Source organism: Zingiber officinale, chromosome 10B, assembly GCF_018446385.1.
Source record: "Zingiber officinale cultivar Zhangliang chromosome 10B, Zo_v1.1, whole genome shotgun sequence".
Taxonomy (NCBI): Eukaryota; Viridiplantae; Streptophyta; class Magnoliopsida; order Zingiberales; family Zingiberaceae; genus Zingiber; species Zingiber officinale.
Window position 1 is genome coordinate 12,228,826 of NC_056005.1, and position 23,721 is coordinate 12,252,546.

The 23,721-nt window shown below is 35.7% G+C and overlaps 1 protein-coding gene across 1 annotated transcript; it reads right to left on the reverse strand.

The window, feature by feature from the left end:
- Window positions 1–18,177: 18,177 nt before the first annotated feature.
- LOC122029870 (nicotinamide adenine dinucleotide transporter 1, chloroplastic-like) lies at window positions 18,178–23,123 on the reverse strand. Its single transcript, XM_042589013.1, has 9 exons — window positions 22,784–23,123; window positions 22,394–22,489; window positions 20,959–21,065; window positions 20,162–20,210; window positions 19,906–20,024; window positions 19,633–19,727; window positions 19,441–19,529; window positions 19,250–19,344; window positions 18,178–18,828 (listed from the first exon to the last, which is right to left on the reverse strand). The coding sequence occupies exons 1-9, from the start codon at window positions 22,851–22,853 to the stop codon at window positions 18,550–18,552; spliced, it is 999 nt and encodes a 332-aa protein (XP_042444947.1). The 5' UTR covers window positions 22,854–23,123; the 3' UTR covers window positions 18,178–18,549.
- Between the last annotated feature and the right edge of the window lie 598 nt (window positions 23,124–23,721).

The window sequence follows — 23,721 nt, forward strand, 5'->3', positions numbered from 1 at the left end:
CACGAAGGGGAAAACACGGCATCGAAAATACATTCGGAGAGAGGGAAAGCAAACCTACGAGGGAAAATGACCAAAGTCAAATACAATGATTTTATCAAAACTATTGTTGTAGCTCCTAAAAACGCGCTTAAAGACAATGGTTTTAGAAACCATTGTAAAAAGTATTGTTAATTTAAAAAGGAGTCGCTCAATGACAACAGTTTTCATAAAATCGTTGTCTTTTATATTTAATGGGGAGTTCAAAGACAACGGTTTTGTCAAAAACCATTGTCTTTGAGTAAATTTGCAACAGTTTCTCTTAAAACTGTTGTCTTTGGGGTGTTATCTTTTAACTTTTTGTTGTAGTGGGAGATTGGAAAAGTTGGAGCTTTCTGCCAAAAATTCTCAGATGCAAAAATTCTACAACATCCAGCACTACTTGTTAAAGCTATTGTAGGATTAACTCCATATAGGTAAACTAAATCCAATTGGATAGACTTAATCTCTATAAGATGGGATTACACTTGATTAGCACATATCTAATTATCATTAAATTAACTAAACTCAATTAAGTGATCTAATACTTTAATACATGTAAAGAGAGTTTAGATTAAATGGATGTGGATTCAATGTGTAGGTCCAATAACCCAATTCATTAATATTAATGGATTGTTAATGAGGGATGAACTTTAAGATGGATAGTCCCTATAGGAAGGGCTTGTCATATAAAGGAAAATGCTCATGAATTAGGGTATGTTCTAGAGTCTCTCCAATCTCTTCTCTTTCTGATTGAGAGAAAACTAAGAATTGTCGTCGCCCACTCCTGTAGAAGATTATTCCACACTAATAAGAACTCTGGCGTCAAGTAAGAAGCAATACTCTTTTGCGATAGATTTAGGTCATATATTCATGAGTTACTATTTTAGTTTTGTATTGTGCTTTAAAGACTGATAGAAGCTAGATCATGTTATAGATGTATCCTTTAGTTCATATATGATGTATTACAAATCTAACAATTGGTATTAGAGCTTAAGATTGACTTATTATCAATTTTAAGGCATAAGGATTATTTTTCAACATTGTGGTATAAATACATCACTTTTTGCATTTGATTCCATATGAATGAGCGAAATTGATGTATATGCGTTGAATGTAGCATGGATAGATTAGGATTTAACCTATAAATAAAGTTTTTTGCATTCTCTGCGAAGAATGAGATTGGTGGCGCAATTTTAGGGCAAAAAATTGCTTTAAGAAATAGGCATTTTCTGATATCAATCGATTGGGAGTCGCGGATTCACGATCAGAAGCTTCTCGAATCGATCGGTCAATTGATTAGTGTTCGCCAATCGATTGGCATAATGCTCAATAAATTGGGATGCTTAAATTCTTGAACAAAAGGTCCAGAATCGATCAGCTGATCAATTGGTATTTACCAATTGATCAGCAGGAGGAATTAATTGATTCAGATTGCTCGATCACGACAAGAAACCAACAGAAAGGCTCTGGATCAATCAGCTTATCGATTGGAGTCACCAATCGATTAGGGTCACCAATCGATTGAAGGTTGCAAGGAATTCAATAAAGAACTTCTGGATCAATCGACTGATCGATTGGGATAACTAATCGATTGAAGTTCGTGAAGAATAAACATAAAGCTTCTGAATTGATCGGCTAATCGATTGGGGTTCATTGATTGACCAATCGAGTTCCTTGGGTTATCCACAGAAGGTTTCTTAATCAATTTGTTGGATCGAAAGCGCTAGGGGGGGGTGAATAGTGTTTATGGCTATTTTAACGATTTAAAACTAAGAGTAGAAATGCAGCGAAAAGTAAATGCAAACACACAGAAGACACAGTAGAATTACTTCGTTCAGAGCCTAGCTCGACTCCTACTCGAAGGCCCGCGATCCTTGATCGCTTTCGGTGGGCAACAACTATAGGCTCGTTAAATGATTACAATTTGAAGTACAATAATTAATAACAATAAAATATACTGACGACAATGGAAAGATGGAAGAACTGAGCTCTGGGTCGTCGAGATGATATTGCAGTACTTTGGGATCAACTTGGTAGCAGCAGGAAGTAAAAAGTTCGCTTCTGTGATTGATTTCCGAAGTTGCACCCCAAGGCTCCCTTTTATAGCTCTGCAGACGCTGATCCAGATCCCCAAGTCTTGGGATCAGCTTTGACCCGAAGCGGATCGGTCGACCGATCCTCACGTTCGGTCGACCGATCAAATGATCTCCACTGCATCTGATTTGATGATCCGTCGCTCCACTTCGATCTGGTCAAGCTCTATCCCCTGGGTTCGGTCGACCAATCGCAATATCCGGTCGACCGATCAATCTCCTCTGACCCGCTCACCTCGGCCTGATCCAGTCGACACTTATCCCAGGTTCGGCCGACCGATCACGAGGTCCGGTGGACCGATCCCTTGGTCGAACCCGGTCCAACCTCTGGAGATCTGATCTGCTGACTTATGGGTTCGGTCGACCGATCTCAAGGTTCGGTCGACCGATCCTGGTCAGTCCTAACCCTACACAAAAAGATTAGTTTCCTGCAAAACAGAGTTAGAACACCAAAGATAATATATAGAAATAAATTTGACAGTCACCGGACTGTCCGGGTCTGACTTCGGGTTTCCGACCAGAAACCCTAGGTCGACCCGACGTTTACTGTTCCTTCTACGGGGAGCGCGTCCTCACCTACTCCTCTCAGGAGATTTACCTATTGCCAGTACGATCCTCCAGATCGACTGGACTTTTGCTCAGCGTCCGATGCTTCCGGTCTTCATGCTGGATGTCTGGACCTCGACCCATCCAGACTTCTACCCAGTTCGCAACACCAGGATTTTAACCTAGGGTTACCACCCCCTAGGATTTTTGCCCGAAGCGTCGACCCGCCAAGACTTCCCACATAGGGTTATCACCCCCTATGACCTAGGATTACCGCCCCCTAGGGTTTTCCCTTTGCCTAACCGCAGCTAGGACTTTTCTCCACCTGGGGTTACCACCCCTTAGGACCTAGGGTTACCACCCCCTAGGGTTTTCACCTTGCTTAACCGCAGCTATGACTTTCCTGAAACACTCGGTCTTACACATTAGATAACAACTAAACTTAACTTTGAATCCCTTTGCCATTATCAAAACTAAGGTTCGATCGTCGGATGCTTCCCGCACCAACAATCTCCCTATTTTTGATTATGACAATCAAAATTCAAAGTTAAGTGAAAAATTGTAATAAAGGTAAATATAAATGAGTACAAACATAAATAACGCCTAAGCACATTGAAGCTCCCCCTTAAACAGATTTCTTTTAGTTTTGAATTTTTGTATTTTAGTTTCCTTTGAATTTCCTTATACTCTCCCCCTTTGTCATATATCAAAATAAAGAGGGAAAAAAAATGAGTACTGAAGTAAACATTTAGCTTTTCAAATTAATTTTCCTGTAAACATTAAAGTCTAACAAAACTTCTTCTAAATTCTAAGTTTGAGAAATAATTTTAAATAATTTTCAAAGTATTTTTTCAATGCTTTTTAAGGATTTTCCAAATCACTTTAAAAGATTTTTAAAAGCATTTTGAAATTTATTTTTCAAAGGATTTTGAAATAAGTTTCCAAAATAATTTTTCAAATATTTTTTTTAAAGAAGTTTTTCAAACAGTTTTTCAAAGGATTTTTTAAGTAAGTTTTAAAATTAATTTTCAAAGGATTTTTCAAATGATTTTGAGATTAATCTCCAAAGGATTTTGAAATTACTTTTCAAAGGATTTTGAAATTAATTTTTGAAAGATTTTTAAAATAAGTTTTGAAATTAATTTTCAAAGTATTTTTCAAATGATTTTGAAATTAATTTTCAAAGGATTTTTAAAATAATTTTTAAAATAATTTTTAAAATAATTTTTAAAATAATTTTTAAAATAATTTTTCAAAGGATAATTTTTCAAAGGATTTTTAAAATGATTTTTAAAATAATTTTTCAAATGATAATTTTTCAAAGGATTTAAAATAATTTTTTTAAAATAATTTTTCAAATGATAATTTTTCAAAGGATTTTTAAAATGATTTTTAAAATAATTTTTCAAATTATAATTTTTCAAAGGATTTTAAAATGATTTTTAAAATTTTTTTCAAATGATAATTTTTCAAAGGATTTTAAAATAATTTTTTTAAAAAAAAATAATTTTTCAAATGATAATTTTTCAAAGGATTTTTAAAATTATTTTTAAAATAATTTTTCAAATGATAATTTTTCAAAGGATTTTTAAAATGATTTTTTAAAAGAAATTTCAAAGATTTTGAAATTGATTTAAAAGATTTTTTAAATAATTAATTCATTTGATTAAATTGAATTTATTTAAGACTGAGTTTGACCTAGATCCATCTCACCCGATTCTAAATTATCAATCAAGTAATCTTATATTATTTTGTGAGATGGTTATCTGTAATTTAGGTTATTTATAAGGATTAATTTACATTTGAGTTAAAATTAGGTTTTTTAATTAGTCAATTAAATATATATTTCAATGATTGGTTTCCAGGTCAGGGCGAGGCTCTAGGCTTTCTTGGGTATGGGATCATCCACCCCTTCCTAGACAGAACCGTTCAAAGAAAATATATATTTAATTTTCTTTTTGAAACCCCTAGATTAACTAACAAGTGTAAATTATTCCTAGGTCCTTAAGCTATCCTAAATCTAAACATGCATAATGTCAATAAGAATAAATAAACAAGCATCAATCTATCTCTTGGTAAAGATGGTCTTTCTACTGGCTCCCCCTGGATCATAGCCTCGATAGGGTTTATCAAGGTAATGGATTTGATCCTTGGGGACCCAATATAGTCCAAGTCCAACTTGATTAACCAAATTTGACTTGGGGACCCATGCTTGAACTATGGTTTTATTATTTCTATTTACTAAAGATAGATATGATTTATATTTGTTCTTGGTTTTAAATCCAAGTCCGGATTTGTTGTAAACGGCTCGTTGTTTTCCAAGAATCAGATCCAAATTCTTGGAACCCATAGGGAATCGTTCCAATATGTCCTTGAGTTCTTTAATTTGAGTTTTCAAATTGGAATTTTCTTCCTCAAGTTGTTGGACTTGAGTTGAACTTCCAATTTGAATAGGCTCATTTAAAGGACTCAAGTCTGTCACTTCCTTAAGGGTTGTTACCTCCTTTTGGAGTGACTTGACACGAACATTGGATTTAGCCAATTTCTTAAGCAAGTAAGGAATTAATTTTTGCAAATCAAATTGAGTTTCGGCAAGTAGGGCACTTACAGTGGGGTTCGGTCCTTCGGAAAAGGATACGGATCCGTGCCTTCGCTCGGACTCAATTTCTGACTCGCTCTCGGTTTCAGACTCGAATTCGGACTCAGTTTCGTCAATATTTACTTGTGCTGGCAACGCGAGGAAGCTTATTGGTTCTTCTTCATCGGACTCGGATTCATTTGATGACTCAGACCAGGTTGCCTGTAATACCTTCCTTCTTTTCTTCTTGTTTGGACAATCTGGCTTGTAGTGCCCCTTTTGGTTACAGCCGTAACAGGTGACTTCAGACTTGTCCTTCGTATTTGTTTGATTCACCTTTTTCGACTTGCATATCTTCCGTATGAGCTTTATTAGTTCTGAAACACCTTCGTCATTGTCCTCTGCATCTGATTCATCTTTGGACTTGGGCTTAGTTTTGCGCCTCGACATTGGTTCACGCGTTCTGCTGGTACCTGCAACCAAAGCAACACCTTTCTCGACCGTGCATGCATTAGTCTGTTCATGCAATTCTAATTCTGAAAAAAGTTCGTCTAATTTGATTGAAGAGAGGTCCTTAGAAACCTTGTAAGCATCAACCATGGATGCCCACAAGGTGTTCCTTGGAAAAGCGCTAAGTGCGTACCTTATTATGTCGCGGTTTTCTATTCTTTGGCTGATTGCGTGAAGGTCGTTTAGGAGGTCCTGAATGTGTGCGTGAAGATGGCTTGCTATCTCATTTTCCTGCATTTCTAAGTTATACAATTTATTGAATAATAAATCTCGCTTACTTACTTTGGTATCGGAGGTCCCTTCGTGAAGCTCGATCAACTTCTCCCATAGCTCCTTGGCGCTCGAGAATGGACCGACGCGGTTTAGCTCCTCCTTTGTTAGTCCGCACTGGAGGGTACAAGTTGCTCTGGCATTTGCCTCCACCTTCTTGCTTAATGCAGGTTCCCAGTCCTCGCAGGGTGTAGGATTGCCATCTTTATCTGTTGGCAGATCCAAACCAGTCTTGACGATCATCCACGTCTCGAACTGGATCTTCAGGAAGTTCTCCATTCTGCCCTTCCAGTAACCAAAGTCCTCTCCGGTGAAGAGAGGGGGACGGACAGTGCTATAACCCTCTTGTTGGGCCATTGATACCTTGCATGACAAAAACACAAAAATCTATTCCAAGACTTGGTCTTGGATTAGTAGTGCGGGAATAAGGAAATAAGATGTACTCAAGTGGTGTTGCACCAGCTTCGAGCAAAAATCGATTCAAACGAGAAACAGATCGGAAAATAGTAACTATACTAATTCCGATCGACTCCAAAAAATTGAAAATAACCACGAAAAAGATGCGTGATTGGTGGTTGCATCAGATCAACGCTACCCCGCTCTGATACCAATTGTTGGATCGAAAGCGCTAGAGGGGGGGTGAATAGCGTCTGTGGCTATTTTAACGATTTAAAACTAAGAGTAGAAACGCAGCGAAAAGTAAATGCAAACACACAGAAGACACAGTATAATTACTTCGTTCGGAGCCTAGCTCGACTCCTACTCGAAGGCCCGTGATCCTTGATCGCTTTCGGTGGGCAACAACTATAGGCTCGTTAAATGATTACAATTTGAAGTACAATAATTAATAACAATAAAATATACTGACGACAATGGAAAGATGGAAGAACTGAGCTCCGGGTCGTCGGGATGATATTACAGCACTTTAGGATCGACTTGGTAGCAGCAGGAAGTAGAAAGTTCGCTTCTGTGATTGATTTCCGAAGTTGCACCCCAAGGCTCCCTTTTATAGCTCTACAGACGCTGATCCAGATCCCCAAGTCTTGGGATCAGCTTTGACCCGAAGCGGATCGGTCGACCGATCCTCACGTTCGGTCGACCGATCAGATGATCTCCACTGCATCTGATCCGATGATCCGTCGCTCCGCTTCAATCTGGTCAAGCTCTATCCCCTGGGTTCGGTCGACCGATCGCAATATCCGGTCGACCGATCAGTCTCCTCTGACCCGCTCACCTCGGCCTGATCCAGTCGACACTTATCCCAGGTTCGGTCGACCGATCACAAGGTCCGGTCGATCGATCCCTTGGTCAAACCCGGTCCAACCTCTGGAGATCTGATTTGCTGGCTTGTGGGTTCGGTCGACCGATCCCAAGGTTCGGTCAACCAATCCTGGTCAGTCCTAACCCTGCACAAAAAGATTAGTTTCCTGCAAAACAAAGTTAGAACACCAAAGATAATATATATAAATAAATTTGACAGTCACCGGACTGTCCGGGTCTGACTTCGGGTTTCCGACCGGAAACCCTAGGTCGACCCGACGCCTACTGTTCCCTCTACGGGGAATGCGTCCTCACCTACTCCTCTCAGGAGATTTACCTGTTGCCAGTACGATCCTCTAGATCGATTGGACTTTTGCTCAGCGTCCGATGATTCTGGTCTTCATGCTGGATGTCCGGTCCTCAACCCATCCAGACTTCTACCCAGTTCGTGACACCAGGATTTTAACCTAGGGTTAGCACCCCCTAGGATTTTTGCCCGAAGCGTTGACCCGCCAAAACTTCCCGCATAGGGTTACCACCCCCTATGACCTAGGGTTACCGCCCCGCAGCTAGGAGTTTTCTCCACCTAGGGTTACCACCCCCTAGGGTTTTCACCTTGCCTAACCGCAGCTAGGACTTTCCTGAAACACTCGGTCATACACATTAGATAACAACTAAACTTAACTTTGAATCCCTTTGTCATTATTAAAACTAAGGTTCGATCGTCGGATGCTTCCCACACCAACACAATTGACTAATCGATTGGCATTAGTCAATCAATCAGTTGATCAATTGGGGTGGATAAACGAGCGAACAAAAGACTTCTAGATCGATCAGTGGATCAATTCATGTGTGTTTAATTGATTGATCAATTGATTGGTACGTGTCTAAATCTATTCACATCCATTCATGATCGATTGATAAAGGTGTCAACAATCGATTGATATCTAATACCAATAGATTGATAATTAAATTTAGCTAAGTTTTTAGTAATTTCTTCCTGGATTTTTATTCGATCTTACTACTTAGTCAAACCTATACTATCGCCAAAGCGAGAACTATTGGGGTGGCTAGAAGTATTAGTGTAGAGGGATGTATGTCCATGCTAAAAGTGATTGATCCAAAGGAAAATCATTCTTATGTCAGATATATGTTTAAAGAAGCTCACAAATTAAGCTAAACTTCTTGATCATGCACATGGTGTGTCGGCCTAAAGAAAGGGACACTATATGGCCAGTTAGAAGCATTGTGAATAATGCTAGAAAACATAAGTTAACTAAGGAAGCTCATGAATAAAGTATCATACGCATAATGTGTCGACCCCAAAGGAAGATAAGTTGTATGGCAGATGAAGGTGATCATGAGTTATTTAGAGAGTACCAATAGCAAGTTACAATTTAGTCTAAAGACTTAATGTAATGTTGCACTAGGAATCTCTATTAATGTTCATATAGTTGCATATTTTATTTTTTGCATTTTGTTATTGCACGACTATAAAGATACATGCCTTGTTTATTAAATTGAGTTATGTTCTTTATTTTTGTTTATATAGTACTCTCAATATCTGCTAATTTGAACAACATCTCCGTGCTTATGACACAAACTTTAGACAATGGAAAGATCATAATATACAGTTTTATTAGGCTACATGGATCTAGACTTTGCATTTAGACATGATCGTCCTGCACCTTTGACTGATGATTCCACTGTAGATCAAAAGGTGAACTTTAACAAGTGAGAGCAATCTAATTGCATGAGTCTAATGATCATGAGAATGTAAATTTCAGAATTACTTAGAGGTTCAATAACTGAAAAGGAGGATGCTAAGACGTTCCTTAAGGAATTAGCGAACCGATTTACCTCAAACGAAAAGGTCAAGACTACTACACTTCTCACGAAGTTAGTGTCTATGCGATACACAGGGAAGGGTGATATTAGGGAGTACATCATGGAGATGTCCAACTTGGTTACATGGCTTAAGACACTAAAGTTAAACATGTTTGAAAGTGTCCTTGTGAATCTTATCTTAATCTTTCTGCCTACATAGTTCACTCCTTTTAAGATTAATTAAAATACTCAAAAGGAAAAATGGACACTAAATGAGCTTATAGCTCAGTATGTACAGGAAAAAGAGAGATTAAGAGGTGACACATCTCAAAGTGCTCATTATGCATCCTCATCATAGTATTCAAACAAGAAAAAGAAGAAGAGTAATGGTAAGAGTAAGGGTAAAGAACTTGTAGTGACTGGAGCTTCAGGGCATAAGGTGCAAAAGCAACAACATTCGGGCCTAACTTATTTCTTTTATAAAAAGAAAGGTCATCTGAAGAAGGGTTGCCCTAGATATGCTAACTAGTATGCCACGAAAGATATACTTCTCAACTTTGCTAGTTCATAAGTCAACCAAGCTACTGTACCTAATAACATTTGGTGGATAGATATTAGTGTAACTACTCACGTAAGTGTAACTATGCAGAGTTGCCTCATGAGTCGAATGTCAATTAATGTCGAAAGATTCATCTATACGGGAATGGGCAAGAAGACAAAAGTAGAGACAATAGATGTCTTTAGAGTTTGTTTGGGGAACAATACACTTTTGAATTTGAAAAATATATTTGTAGTGTCATCTTTTAAACGGAACTTAATTTCTATTTCATGTTTGGACAAATTCGGATACACTTGTTGATTTAGAAATGAAAAGTTTAGTATTTTTCAAAATTCTATCTTGTGTGGTACTGGTTCCTTGATTGACAAACTATATAAATTGGATACTGAAACTCATACAAATAATCTTGTGATGCATAGTATAGGTGTGAAACGTGGTATGATAAATGAGAATTCATCCATATTATGGCATAAGCGTTTAGGGCATATCTCTAAACAATGCCTAGAAAGATTAATGTCACTAGGAATTCTAGATCCCCTTAATATATCATATTTTTAGAATTTGCATTAAGTGTATCAAGGGGAAAACAATTAACAAAAGTAATACGAGTTAAAGGCGGAGTAATAGAGTCTTAGAACTTATACATACAGATATATGTAGAACATTCCCTAAGGTTTCTTAGAATAGTCAAGCATACTTTATAAGCTTTATAGATGATTGTTCCCGATACGGATACTTATACCTTATTCATGAGAAGTCACAATCCCTGGACATGTTCAAAACCTTCAAAGCTGAAGTTGAAAATCAACTTGGTAAGAAGATAATGCTGTAAAATTAGTTCATGGTGGTGAATACTATGCTAGATCTGACGGATCAGGTGAACAACGTCTTGGGCTATTTGCGGATTACCTTCCTGAGTGTGGTATCATGGCGTAATATACCATGCTTGGGACACCTCAGTAGAATGGTATAGCAGAGTAATGAAACTTATCTTAAGGACATGGTGAGAAGTATGATTACATTTTCTTCTCTACCGAAGTCCTTGTAGAGTGAAACACTCAAGACTGTAGTTTATCTACTCAACAGAGTTCCTAGTAAGGTAGTAATAAAAATCTCATACAAGTTGTGGACAAGTAGTCCGTCTAGTTTAAAGCATCTACATGTCTGGGATTATCCAGCTGAGGCTAGGCCTTATAGGCCTAACTAAAAGAAATTGGACTCAAGAGCCATTAGTTGTCATTTTGTATGATACTCTAAAAACTCAAGAAATTTCAAGTTCCATAACCCCTTAAGTAGATCCTTTTTCGAAACAGATAATATAAAATTCATTGAGGATAGTGGGAGTGATAAAACTAGGAAAATATCATTTGAGGAGAACATTAGTGATCTTAATATGATAACTATTGATTCAGTTAATAGTGAAATGGTTACCATTCCACACATAGTTGAAGCTGCACAATCGAAAGGAGTAGTTGGACATGATATTCCCATGTCACCTCCAATTCATTTGGAAGGTATATCATCACAAATAGAGGTATTCCTTCCTATGGTTGAGAATAACTTTCAACCACCTCAAGATCAAGTGACAACAAGAAGATCCATTAGAGAGAGGAGATCCATGATGTCCCGTGATTATGTATATCTCCAAGAACATGAATTTGACATTGGGTTAGAAGATGATCTCACATCATTCTAAGAAGTCAAACAATGCCCTCATCCGAAAAAATGGATTAATGCCATGAAGGAAGAGATAAAGTTTAGGTGAACAATGGCATTTAGGAACTCGTAGGATTACCTGAAGGTGTGAAACTCGTTAGTTGTAAATAGATATTTAAAATCAAACGAGATTCACATGGCAATGTCAAAAATTATAAGTACACCTAGTCACCAAGGGATTCATTCAAAAGGAGGACATTGATTACCAAAATACCTTTTAGCTGGTTTCAATGAAAGACTCCCTTAAGGTAATCATGGCACTTATAGCTCATTATGACTTAGAGCTACACCAAATGGACATTAAGGATGCGCTTCTCAATGGAAACATTAAAGAAACTATATACATGGTGCAACCGGAGAATTTTAAGTCAGATGATTCTAAGCACCTAGTATGTAAATTAAGGAAGTATACTTATAGTTTAAAGCATACATCTAGTCAATGGTACCGGAAGTTTAATCAAGTGATTTTTTCATATGGTTTTAAGGAGAATCTAGTTGATCAATGTCTATATATCAAGTTCAGTGGGAGCATGTTTATTATACTTGTTCTTTACATGGATGATATATTGCTTGCGGGCAATGATATGAGTCTGCTACTAGAAACTAAGTCATTTCTATCTGATGAATTTGAAATGAAGGATCTTGGTGAAGCATCTTTTGTCTTAGGCATACAGATTATTCATGATCATTCAAGGTACACACTTAGACTATCATGAAAAGCATATATAGAAAAGATGCTCATTCAGTATGGAATGTAAAATTGTGCTTTTGGTGATACTCCGGTGGCAAAAGATGATAGACTTAGCTAGCAATAATGTCTATGTCATGAACTTGAGATCAAGGAAATGCAGTAATTCTCCTATGAATCAGCAGTAGGGAGTTTGATGTATGCTCAGGTATGTATGCATTTGGATCTTGCGTACATTGTGGAGATGTTGGGCAGATATTTGAGTAACCCTGGACCGGAGCATTAGAAAGTCGTAAAGAAGGTTATGCTGCATTTGTAAAGAACGACGGATTACATGCTCATATATCAGAAATCAAGTCATCTGGAGATCATTGGATATTCAGACTCCAATTTTACTATATGCTTGGATAGAAAGAAGTTCACCTCAGGTTATGTCTTCATGTTAGTAGGAGTTATATCATGGAAAATCATCAAACGGACACTAATAGCCACTTCCACTATAGAGATAGAGTTTATAGTTTACGATGAAGCTTCCAACCATGGGATATGGATGTAGAACCTTATCATAGGGTTACAGATCATTGAGGCCATTGACTGGCCATTGAGGATCAACTGTGATAAAAAAACTGCAGAATTGTATTCCAGGAACAACCATAGTTCATCAAAGTCTAAACACATTGACAAATGTTTTAGCGGTTAAAGAAAGAGTTCAGAATGGTCAAATAATGATAGAGCATATAAGGACAAATTTCATGTTAGTGGATCCACTCACCAAGGGTTTACCATCCAAGGTGTTTCATCAGCATGTGCTGAACATAGGGTTCTTCCTTTTAATAAAGTACTCATTATATAGGAATCTATATTTTGTGTGATGCTCTATGTTCATGAACACATATTTTAGCTCATTATATATACTACAATTTTTCTATATATGTACATGATTTTGACTTTCTTTTGACATATGTATATTGTATTTGGTTGTTATAAATATAATGTGGACTCCATTTAGAGTCATAAAGTTGAATCATGATTTACCACTACAGTTTAGCATAAAGTTTTGATAAATATGATTTGAACCCGGTTTGGGTCATAAATAGGATTTATTGAGAATGACACTTATAGATCATATTTTGTGTCATTCTTATACTACACATCCGCATTTAATCTATGTCGTTAATGATATTAGTATTGTGATTACTATTAGGTTATGTTACAATTGTAGTAGTTATGACTTCTTTAATCATTTATTAATTGATTTAATGGACGAGATTATTTAAAGGGGTATATAATCCATAAAGTTTGGCATGTTGAGTTAGGATAAAGTCCACATGGGTGGGCTTAATCTCCATAAGGTGGGCTTATACTTGATTAACACACACACCTAATTGTCATTAAAGTAACTAAACTCAATTAAGTGATATAATGTTTCAATGCATGTAAAAAGGGTTTAGATTAAATGGCTGTAGATTCAATGTGTAGATCCAATAATCCAGTTTATTAATATTGATGGACTATTAATGAGTGATGTGCTTTAAGATAGATAATCCCTATAGGATAGGCTTGGTATATAAAGGAAGATGCTCATGAATTAGGGCATATTCTAGAGCCTCTTCTCTTTTTCATTGAGAGATAACTAAGGATTGTCGCCGCCCACTCCTGTAGAAGACCATTCCACACTAGAAGGAACTCCGACGTCAAGTAAAAAAGCAATACTCTTTTGCAACGGATTCAGGTCAGTCATTCATTAGCTATTGTTTTGGTTTTGCATTGTGCTTTAGAGACCGATAGAAGTTAGATCCTGTTGTATATGCATCCTTTAATTCATATATGATGTATTGCAAATCTAACCATTGTTGGTCATCGATGCTCACTCCCATCGCACTGTATGGTTAATTAATTTAGTTCATATTGATTCCAAAAAAAAACATGATCAATTAATTCAATTCCAAAATGTCATTTGCTTTGTGATCTTAAGATGGTTTTACTTATGGATCAGATACTCGGTGTGGGGATGTCAGACAGGGTTGAGAGACAACAGTGGCTCATGCCAAGATCTGCATCGTGCAAGAAAATTTGTATCGAGGAATGCTGTGCAGCCTTCTCTAGAACCCTGCATGTGAAGTTGTGACCCATTGCGGGATCTAAGCAATCCTCAAAGTGTAATTACTAGCTTAAGTTCATCCAAATTTAACTTGAGAGTGCAGAAATCATGGAAGCTCAAATATTTTGCAGGTGTATGTACAGTATTTGGTCAGAGAGGCTTATCATAACTAGGTACACTTTGGGTTTAATTACTGATAGATGCGCAGATGCAACACTGGAGAAAAACCATTAGCTTGGTGCCCAATTCATCAAGAGCGAAGATTGCTCGATTTGAAGACTATGAAATCCTTGTTATTTCCCTTCCTTATTTTTCTACTGAAACAAAGCAAAGAAACAAAGCAAAGGAACGAGCGCTTGACAACATACTTAGGGTAGTACATCAGTTTAATTATGTTGGGCAATATGCCAATATTTGCTGGCTATCCAGGAAAACAAAGAGCCAAGGTTTCAGAGCTGGCAAAATTTGGAAGACATGTATGTTCTGCGACTAATTAAATGTGCATTTCTTTTGTCATTCTATTATTTTTAGAAGTTATTTCCTATATATTGGCATCTTTTATGGACTTACTACTTTTTTATTCTCTTTTATTGTGTTTGCATCAGAAAAATTACTGTTTTATTTCATTAAAACTGCAAGAAAGTACTAAGATGTGGTTAAAAAGGTTAACAATCTCACTTTCTGTTTTTTGTTGGTAGCAATATGCTCATGTACCAAACATAATCTTCCTTTTTTTCCGGCTATTTTATTTTTAGCATTCTTAACAAGTGTTCTAAGATCTCTGCATATTTTTTTTGTTGATCAGTTCCAATATTTTTCTGAATTGATTGGCACGGTAGTAATTGAATGAACACTAATTCCCGTTTTGCTTGTTTGTAGCTATTTTTGGTTTTAGTATTCTTGTTCTCTATTTATGCCTTAAGATAATAGTGGCAAAAGAAATTATGAACATAATTAACGTGTATGCGCCACAAGTAGGATTAGATAAACTTACCAAATCAAGATTTTGGGATGCTTAGAAAAAATATTACAAAATATTCTACCAAATAAAATGATTTTAATAGGAGGTGATCTAAATGACATGTCGGAGTGAAAAATGAGGAATATGAGAGGGTACATGAGAGTTATGGGTTTGGAATGAGAAATGAGAAAGGAAAAAATTATATTAGATTTTACAATAACATATGATCTTATATTAGCTAATATATTTTTTAATAAAAGAGAAGAATACTTAGTCACATTCAAAGTGGGAATAATAAATCACAAATTAATTTTCTTATGGTTAGGAAGAAGAATAGAAAGATTTGTAAATATTGTAAAGTCATCCTTAGAGAAAACTTAACTACCCAATATATGTTAGTAGTGTTGTATATACGCCTCAAACATAGTATCAATAGAAAGAAAATATATACGATTCCTCGAATTAAATGGTAGAAGTTAAAAGATGGGAACTAAAATATATTTAAGGAGAAGGTAGAAGTACAAGTATTAGGTGACATATATAATGACTCTAATACAACATCGGATAAGATGGTATCAAAGTTGAAAATAGTAGCTAAGAGTGTACTCGGTGAGTCAAAGAGACATGTACCACTAAGTAAGGAATCTTGGTGATAGAATGAGAAAGTACAAGAGAAAGTGAAGGAAAAACGAATAGCTTATAAAAAATTATATATTTGTAAGAATGAGGAAAACTTAAAAAAATATATAATAGCCAAGAAAGAAGCTAAGAAATTAGTGAGTGAAGCAAAAAATGAAACTTTTGAATGATTATATCAAAAATTAGATACAAAAGAAGGGGAAAGAGATATTTATAGAATAATTAAAGTGATAGAAAGGAAAACAAGATATTTTAGCCAAATAAAATGTATTAAAGATGAATGTAATAGAGTATTAGTAAACAATGGAGAAATAAAAGACCGGTGGAAGAGGTATTTTCATCAACATTTTAATGAAGGTTTAGGTGACCAACTTAACTTAGGTAATTTAAGTAGGTCAAATGAGCATAAAAATTTTAATTTTTATTGTAGAATTCAAACTCAAGAAGTAAAACAAACTTTAAATAAGATATACAATGGAAAAGTCATTGGATCAGATGATATTCCAATAGAGGTATGGAAGTGTCTAGGGAAACAAGGTATTGAATGACTTATAAAATTATTTAACATGATATTGAAAACGAAAAAATATTTGATCAATGGAGGATAAGTACTTTACTTCCCTTATATAAGAAAAAGGGAGACGTATAAAATTGTGCAAACTATAGGGGTATTAAACTAATGAGTCATACTATGAAACTTTGGGAAAAAGTAATAGAAAAAATATTAAGGAAGGAGACCACGGTGACCGAAAATCAATTTGGGTTCATGCCTGGAAAGTCGATAATAGAAGCTATACATCTTCTTAGACAATGAATTGAAAAATATCGGGAGCAAAAATAAAATCTACTTATGGTATTCATTGACTTAGAAAAAACTTATGATAGTGTCCCAAGAGAAATTATATGAAAAATTTTAAAAAAGAGAGGTATTAGCATAACATATATTAAACTAATTAAGAATATATATGACGATGTAACAACTAGAGTAAAGACTTCAAGCGGAGTAACTGAAGCATTTTTAATAAAGATAGGGTTACATCAAGGATCAGCTCTAAGTCCCTATCTTTTTACACTAATTATAGACGAATTCACTGCGCACATTCAAGACACAATACTGTAGTGCATGTTGTTTACAGATGATATTATTTTGGTAGATGAAACACGTGAAGGAGTAAATGCTAAACTAGAATCTTGCCGGGAAACACTAGAAGGGAAAGATTTTAAGCTTAGTAAATTAAAGACAGAATATATGAAATTTAAGTTTAACAATATTAGAAGTAATGAGACAATTGTTAAGATATGAGAGGACAAGTTGCCCGGAACCGAGAGATTTAAATATTTAGGATCATTTTTGCAAAATGATAGAGGGATTGAGAGAGATGTCTTACATAGAATACAAGCAGGATGGTTGAAATAGAGGAGAGCGTCGAGTGTTTTATGTGACCGTAAAGTAACTCTTAAACTTAAAGGTAAGTTATATAAAATCGTAGTTAGGTCTGCTATGTTATATGGAGCTGAATGTTGAGCTAGGACTCGAGCGCATGAGCAAAAGATGAGAGTTGCATATATGAAGATGTTAAGGTGAATGTGTGGACATACGAGGATGATGGACAAAATAAGAAATGAGAAAATTAGAGAAAAAGTTGGAGTTGCATCTATTAAGGAAAAACTTCGAGAGACACGTTTAAAGTGGTATAAACATGTACTTAGACAACCAATAAATGCTCCAGTTAAATAATGTGAAACTATGATAAATATGCATATCAAATGAGGAGGAAGACCAAAAAAAGACTTAGTTAGCAATAATAAAATAAGATAAAATTTATTTAAATATAAATGATAATATAGTAGAAGATAAAGTTCGATGACGTAAAAGGATTCATACAGCCGACTCCACCTAGTGGAAAAAGATCTGGTTGTTATTAGTGGTGGTGGGCAATATGTTTTATTAGGCCCAATTAGTCCCCCTGATAGCTTGCTTGGTCGATTAATAAAAGATTGGCAAGCTGAACTGAAGGCAAATGTGTTGTTTTATTTATTATGTGTTATGATAAGGTTTTGTAAATTAAGATTGCTTCTGTAAATTGCGTAGATTGATATTCGTTACCAGAACTTCGAGTGGGTCAAAAAAAACAGTGTTACTTGCATGGATGGCGATTACGTGATATAGATCTAGTGTTCTAAATGTTAGTATTTCTCATTGATGTTATATTACGCTCTTTCTATGCATATTAAGTTCAGGGTGTGTTTGCATAGTTCTCCATAACACTTGAACCACATTTCTTAGACATTGTTATTGAACAATCGAAGTTTGTAAAGGTTGCAACTGAATTTTAAACATAAACAATGAGAGCAAGTTACATCAACTACATAGACGGAAAGCTAAACGTGTATGATAATGTTTAGAACAATTAGGATCCAACATGAGCAATCGACTCGTTCAAAGAATATGTTTACAAACTATAAACTAGGTTACTAACAGCATTCCTGATGATAGCAAAATATACAGATTTAGCTGCTTTTTACCTTAAATTTTTAATCTTTAAAATAATGCTATTTTTAAGGGCTGAACCCTTGCATATTGCTAACTCAGGCCATGCATCTTTATTAGGTATTGCACTTCAACTGTATTGACAATCATTGACCCGGAATATTAGAATCAATGCTCCAGGTCCAATGCAAAAGAATTATCAATTAAATGCTGGGCATGCTCTTTGTCAACAGCATCTTTGTTGCTTGTTAATTGTCTGCCTTTCTTTTCTCAAAATCTTATTGCCACGGGTCTATGATTTCATATGACTATTAGAAATTGGAAGTAAATCTGGTTGTCTCTCGTCAGATGAAACAAACTTGAATTGGTGCATAAATCTTTGAATCATCTCATAGCTGGTGAACGTGATGACAGCAGCTGGAGTGGTTCTTAACAAATTTGTTCCATAACCACGGTAAAACCCAGACACGCCTTCCTTTTGGAAGATTTTCTTAACGCAGTCCACAGCACCAGCATATTGCGCTGGAGAGTTCCTAGAATGTCCTTGTCCTTGGAGCTTGGATCGCACAACCTGTGGATAGAACATGTACATAAACTTTTAACATACAGGAAGATGCAGCCCAAAAATTCAGTCATTATTTGCCACAATTTGTCACAAGCAGCTTCAACTATATGAAAAAAAAAATTGTTTCTTTATCAAGGCATGCTTTATTAGGACTTTAACAAGGCAGAAAGTTGGTAGACTGTAGGCTAATCTACTACCTAAGCTAGTGCAACTAACTAGTCAACAATTAGTCCAGATGAGGAAAAAAATCTCTTACTTCCAGATACTGTAAATATTGGGGATATTAGTATATTACTGATCAAAAGGAAAGGTAACAAGAATTTCCTCTAGTAATCAAGTATTTGTTTCAACTTTTCCTTTAAGCCATCGGTACAATGAAGTCAATGCTTGAATCTAATACATTTCAGGAATATGATGAAAGAAGTACCTCGTGAGGATAAGTCATAGTGGAGGCAAGAACTTTAGATAGTGAAGAGGCAATAGCCACATTTCCAGCACTGAGCTTATCCACAGATGTATTGCCTGGGATTGATCAATTTTACAACAATATTCCTTTAGATCAGAACAATATAATGAAAAAGAAAAAAATACAAACGAATAGATGAAGATAGAATGTACCCCTATTTCCCAAGTATGACTTGATATTTTCATATAGTGGAAACTGTATGGCTACATGGCTAATACCAGCTAAAGCTGGAAGCAGACCACTGCAAACAAAAAAAAAAACAGAGAAAGAAAGATCCCATAATCATGTGAATTGTAATCCCAAAGAAAAGACATGAATTAGTTACATAAGATAACGGTTCTTACCTGTATAGCCCTCGTATACCTTCTTCTCGGGAAATTCTTCCAAGTGCAGAGATTATTCCTCTGTAAGGAACTACTCCAGAGCTCATCCTCTGGGTCTAATGGCAGAAAAATATCAAACATAAAAAAAACATCATAATCAGAAACTACTTCCTGAAGTTTAACCAAGATTGGTAAATGTTGGACATAGAAAATGTTGACAACAATGAAAAAATTTAACTTTTTGCCAAAAGTGTACAAAAAACCAGAGATATGGTGCTTAATATCAAAACATACTTGTAGTCTGGTCTTAACAACCCACAGTGGATTTGTAACGACTGTGGTTGCAACTCCTGCACCAGAGGCAGCAACAATGTTTGCTCCAACTGAAAGTGGCTTGTCAACATCAGCTGCATCTGAAATTAGAGAAGTCAGACATCACACTGATTTTTCTGTTTTTGCCAATTTAAGTATCTCTATAAAGGAACAATAGGATAGTAACAAATATCTAAAATCATAAGCAGGAAATTAGAGAAGGAACTCCTATGCCAACCTTGTGAATGAAGTAAGCCTTTGAGCTTATTATAAACTGTAAAATATACCTGAAGATCAAGTTAAATTGATTATGAGGATGTCAGATCTTAAAAAAGTATAACAAGTCAATGGAAACCAAAACAGAAAATTTTAATGAATAACCAAAACGAAATACATGCTTTGCATAAACATTTTCACATATTTCACTTGTATAGAAACTTGCATAGGAATATGATGCACCAGAATCTTCATATTCTACGTTGGTGATTTTTGCTACCTTCAAATCAAGCAAAACATTAATGGAAACAATGGAATGTTTTAGTTTATTAGTATAAAAGAAATCTAACCCACAATTTTCCAACATTCAACACATTATTAAGTCATACAAGTATTAGTGCCCATCAAAACCACATGATCACGTGCAAGAAAAGGAGAAACAAAACTAAACAAAAGATTTGCAGTTGCTTTTGATCCATCTGCTAAACAAAAAAGTTTGTGCAATGATTTCAGATGCAAATGAATGCATGCTGTTTGTTGGTAGTTTTGAAAGAGAAGCATTATTTAAAGTTTGTAAAGTTGTTCCACCATCTTTGGTGTATCATCTTTAATGCAATTTGCATATCATGAATAACAATAACTAAGGATCATTAATCAAGTGAAAGAGTAAATGAATTATCATTCAGTATCACAATCCACTAGCAATAATGTGTATTTTTGGTCAATGCCAATCCAGGCAACTAATATTGATCTTTTTTTATGCAGGCCCAGTAGGTATAGATGAAGGAAGAAGGAATGTGAAGAACCTTAGATACTTACTGCCCAATTTGGAAGTAATGCGATGATTGTAGGAGAGAGTCCATGATACATTCCTCTAACTCCTTCCTTTTTAATTATCTGTTCTAGGCTTGCGATGATAATGCTTCCTAATTTGAGCAAAAGAAAATCAATCATGTGAGTCTTGAGCAATGCACTGGCTGAATAAAAAGCAAATGATAATGTAATTCAAATACGAATAGCTGGTTTCCTATTGATCAATGATCATCCAGATTAAGAAAAAAGAAATTGGATGATAAATTATCAAATGGAGCTGCAATATAACTAATTCAAAAAACAGAAACTAACATGATAAATAGAAAACTGTTACGAATGCATGGAAGGCGCATACAGGAGATCCATGCAGTAACATAATCTTGTGAGATTTAGAAACTGATTTGAGCGAAGTTTTGAATCCTTAAAAGAGGCCAAAACAACTTATTAGGGAAAAGTACACTGGATCTCAGAATATATATTCCTTGTATATACTAATATCATGGGTTGAAGTCCTATCAAGAAGCCTTTGTCCCAACTATTTGAGGACTACATAGATCTCATCCCTTCTATCATATAACTCACAAACAATTGTTCAGAATTTATACGAAAGCCTGCATCAATTCCATGATATAACTGTCTTCCAATTCATTACAATTAATCCATGCTTGTTTACAATGCCAAATATTGCCAAATAATATAAAGCACTTTGTTGCGCCTATCCTTCACATGGGTTCTGCACAAACCATCTCAATAAAAGGGATTTGCGACATTTTCCAGAAGGCATAGACAGGCTGCTTATTCACAGATTTTTGAAGTTAAATGTGTTTCTCCATTTAGTTTTAATAGGAGAGACTTGAGAAATAAGTAGACCTATGTATCCATGATTCTGTACATTTTTTTATTTGATTGTTATGTATTATTTGCTACAATTACAAAACGTTTGTTTTTGACTGTGGATTGGGGTGAAAGATGAAGCTCCTAAATTTGTTTTCTTCATGCTTCTGCAGGTTCTTTGTTGGTTTTTATCTTCATTTGAGGATGTTTATCTCAAATGCATATTAGGCGTGCAACGGATTATCTTTTCCTAGGGTAAGATGATTTGTTTCCATGTAGCTTTAAGGAAAGTTGAGTATTCTAGGCTTACTATGGTTGATCTATCATTCAACCTATGGAGACTTTAGGCAAAGTCGAAACATTCTTCCTACGTGACAAAGATAACATAGGCAGTATCCTATCCTAGTAAGTGATAACAAAACGGCCTCAATCTCAATAGAATGTTTACAGGATGATCTCATTCATATAGGGACAAGTTAAACCGATTCAACTGCTAACTACTCAGTTTCATCTGTTAAAAGGAATAAATTTAGACATGAAAGGCAATCACTTTCAAAAAGAAGGAAGAATAATAGACGTATCGGAACAGAAAAACGGAAGCGTGTACCCCGGCGGGAAGAATCTGCAAGCGTGGCAAATCCATGCACCTGTAGCCTCGTCTTGATAACATCCAGCGGACAAACAAACGTAGCGGCAACTATCCCTGCCACCATTCTTCCTCTTAATCAAAAATATCAAGAAGCGAAAATAAAACCACCACAAAAAAAAAAAAAAAAAAACCTAAATTGAAAACCCTAACTAGACAATCCGAAATCAAACCCTAAATTAACAAAGAGGAAGAAGGGAAATATAATTGCTTTGGTACGCAAGAACCCATTTGCAAATTCAAAGAAGAAAAATATACACCATCGCAAGGTGGACTAACACCAAAAAGCACCAAAACTAAACCTAAAATTGGGGAGAAAGAAAAGGGATAAAAAGATCACAAGAGACAAACCAGCGGAGGCCCCGGCGAAGGCATTGCAGAGAAGTTCGCGATGCGTCGGCTGGTGGAATTCACCAGGCATGGTGGTCGATTCCTCGACTTAGCGGGCGGCGCAAGATTTTAATTTTTATTCTTGTCAGTTCTCCGCACTATAACGAAGATTCTGCTCTAGAAGACAAGATCTAACCAAACTCACGAAGCGAAAGGGAACAGCTTTGCTCTCGCCGCACCGGAAACGAGACGGAGAGGGCTTTAAATCAACCAAGGTTTGGGAGAACGTAAGCGACGCGGAGAAGGGGCGACGAAGCTCTGCAAACCGGAATGTGTTGTTTGATCCGGTAAAAATAACGACGCATTATTTTAGGAGGACTAATTCCCAAAATTTGCCCTCATAAATATAATCAGAAAATTAGTATAACTTTAAAAATATATATATTTAATGTCAAAATCTATTTTGTTAAATAGATAAATTTTATAAAACAAGCTCAACGTTGAGCATGGAACACGTTCAGAGACCGTGATACGTTGAAGGAAAGGCCCCACCTGAACCCTGTCTTTACACTAAGATTGGAATATCTTTCGAACGATTGCGTAATTGACCAGATCATTAATTAGAAATGTCATTAAGAATAAGAATAAAAAAAACATGAAATCTCGGAGACCATTTGATGATTGTGTGAAATAAATCTACACCAAATAATCACCATGTTGAGCTTGTTTCGAGGTCGATAAAAATAATAATAATAATAATAATAATAAATATTGAATTGACTAACATGGAATCGATTATATTTAAAAAAAAAAAATCATCGATCGATTAGAGTGATAGACAGTTCAAAAAATCAACATCCTGTAATTGGACCTACAAATACCTGACAATTTGACTTTGACAACCTTATGTTGTACCGCAGCCCCGGAGCCCAGGTCACTGCACATGCTGATTTATTAGT

What these genes read in the sequence shown, in the direction of transcription:
- LOC122029870 (XM_042589013.1), bottom strand. Translation starts at nt 22,853, where the DNA reads ATGCCTGGTGAATTCCACCAGCCGACGCATCGCGAACTTCTCTGCAAT. An exon ending in AGGCTTACTTCATTCACAAG is followed by an intron (nt 20,025 to 20,161) that starts GTTGGCATAGGA and finishes CTCTAATTTCAG; the next exon opens with ATGCAGCTGATGTTGACAAG. An exon ending in TTGTTAAGACCAGACTACAA is followed by an intron (nt 19,728 to 19,905) that starts GTATGTTTTGAT and finishes TTCTGCCATTAG; the next exon opens with ACCCAGAGGATGAGCTCTGG.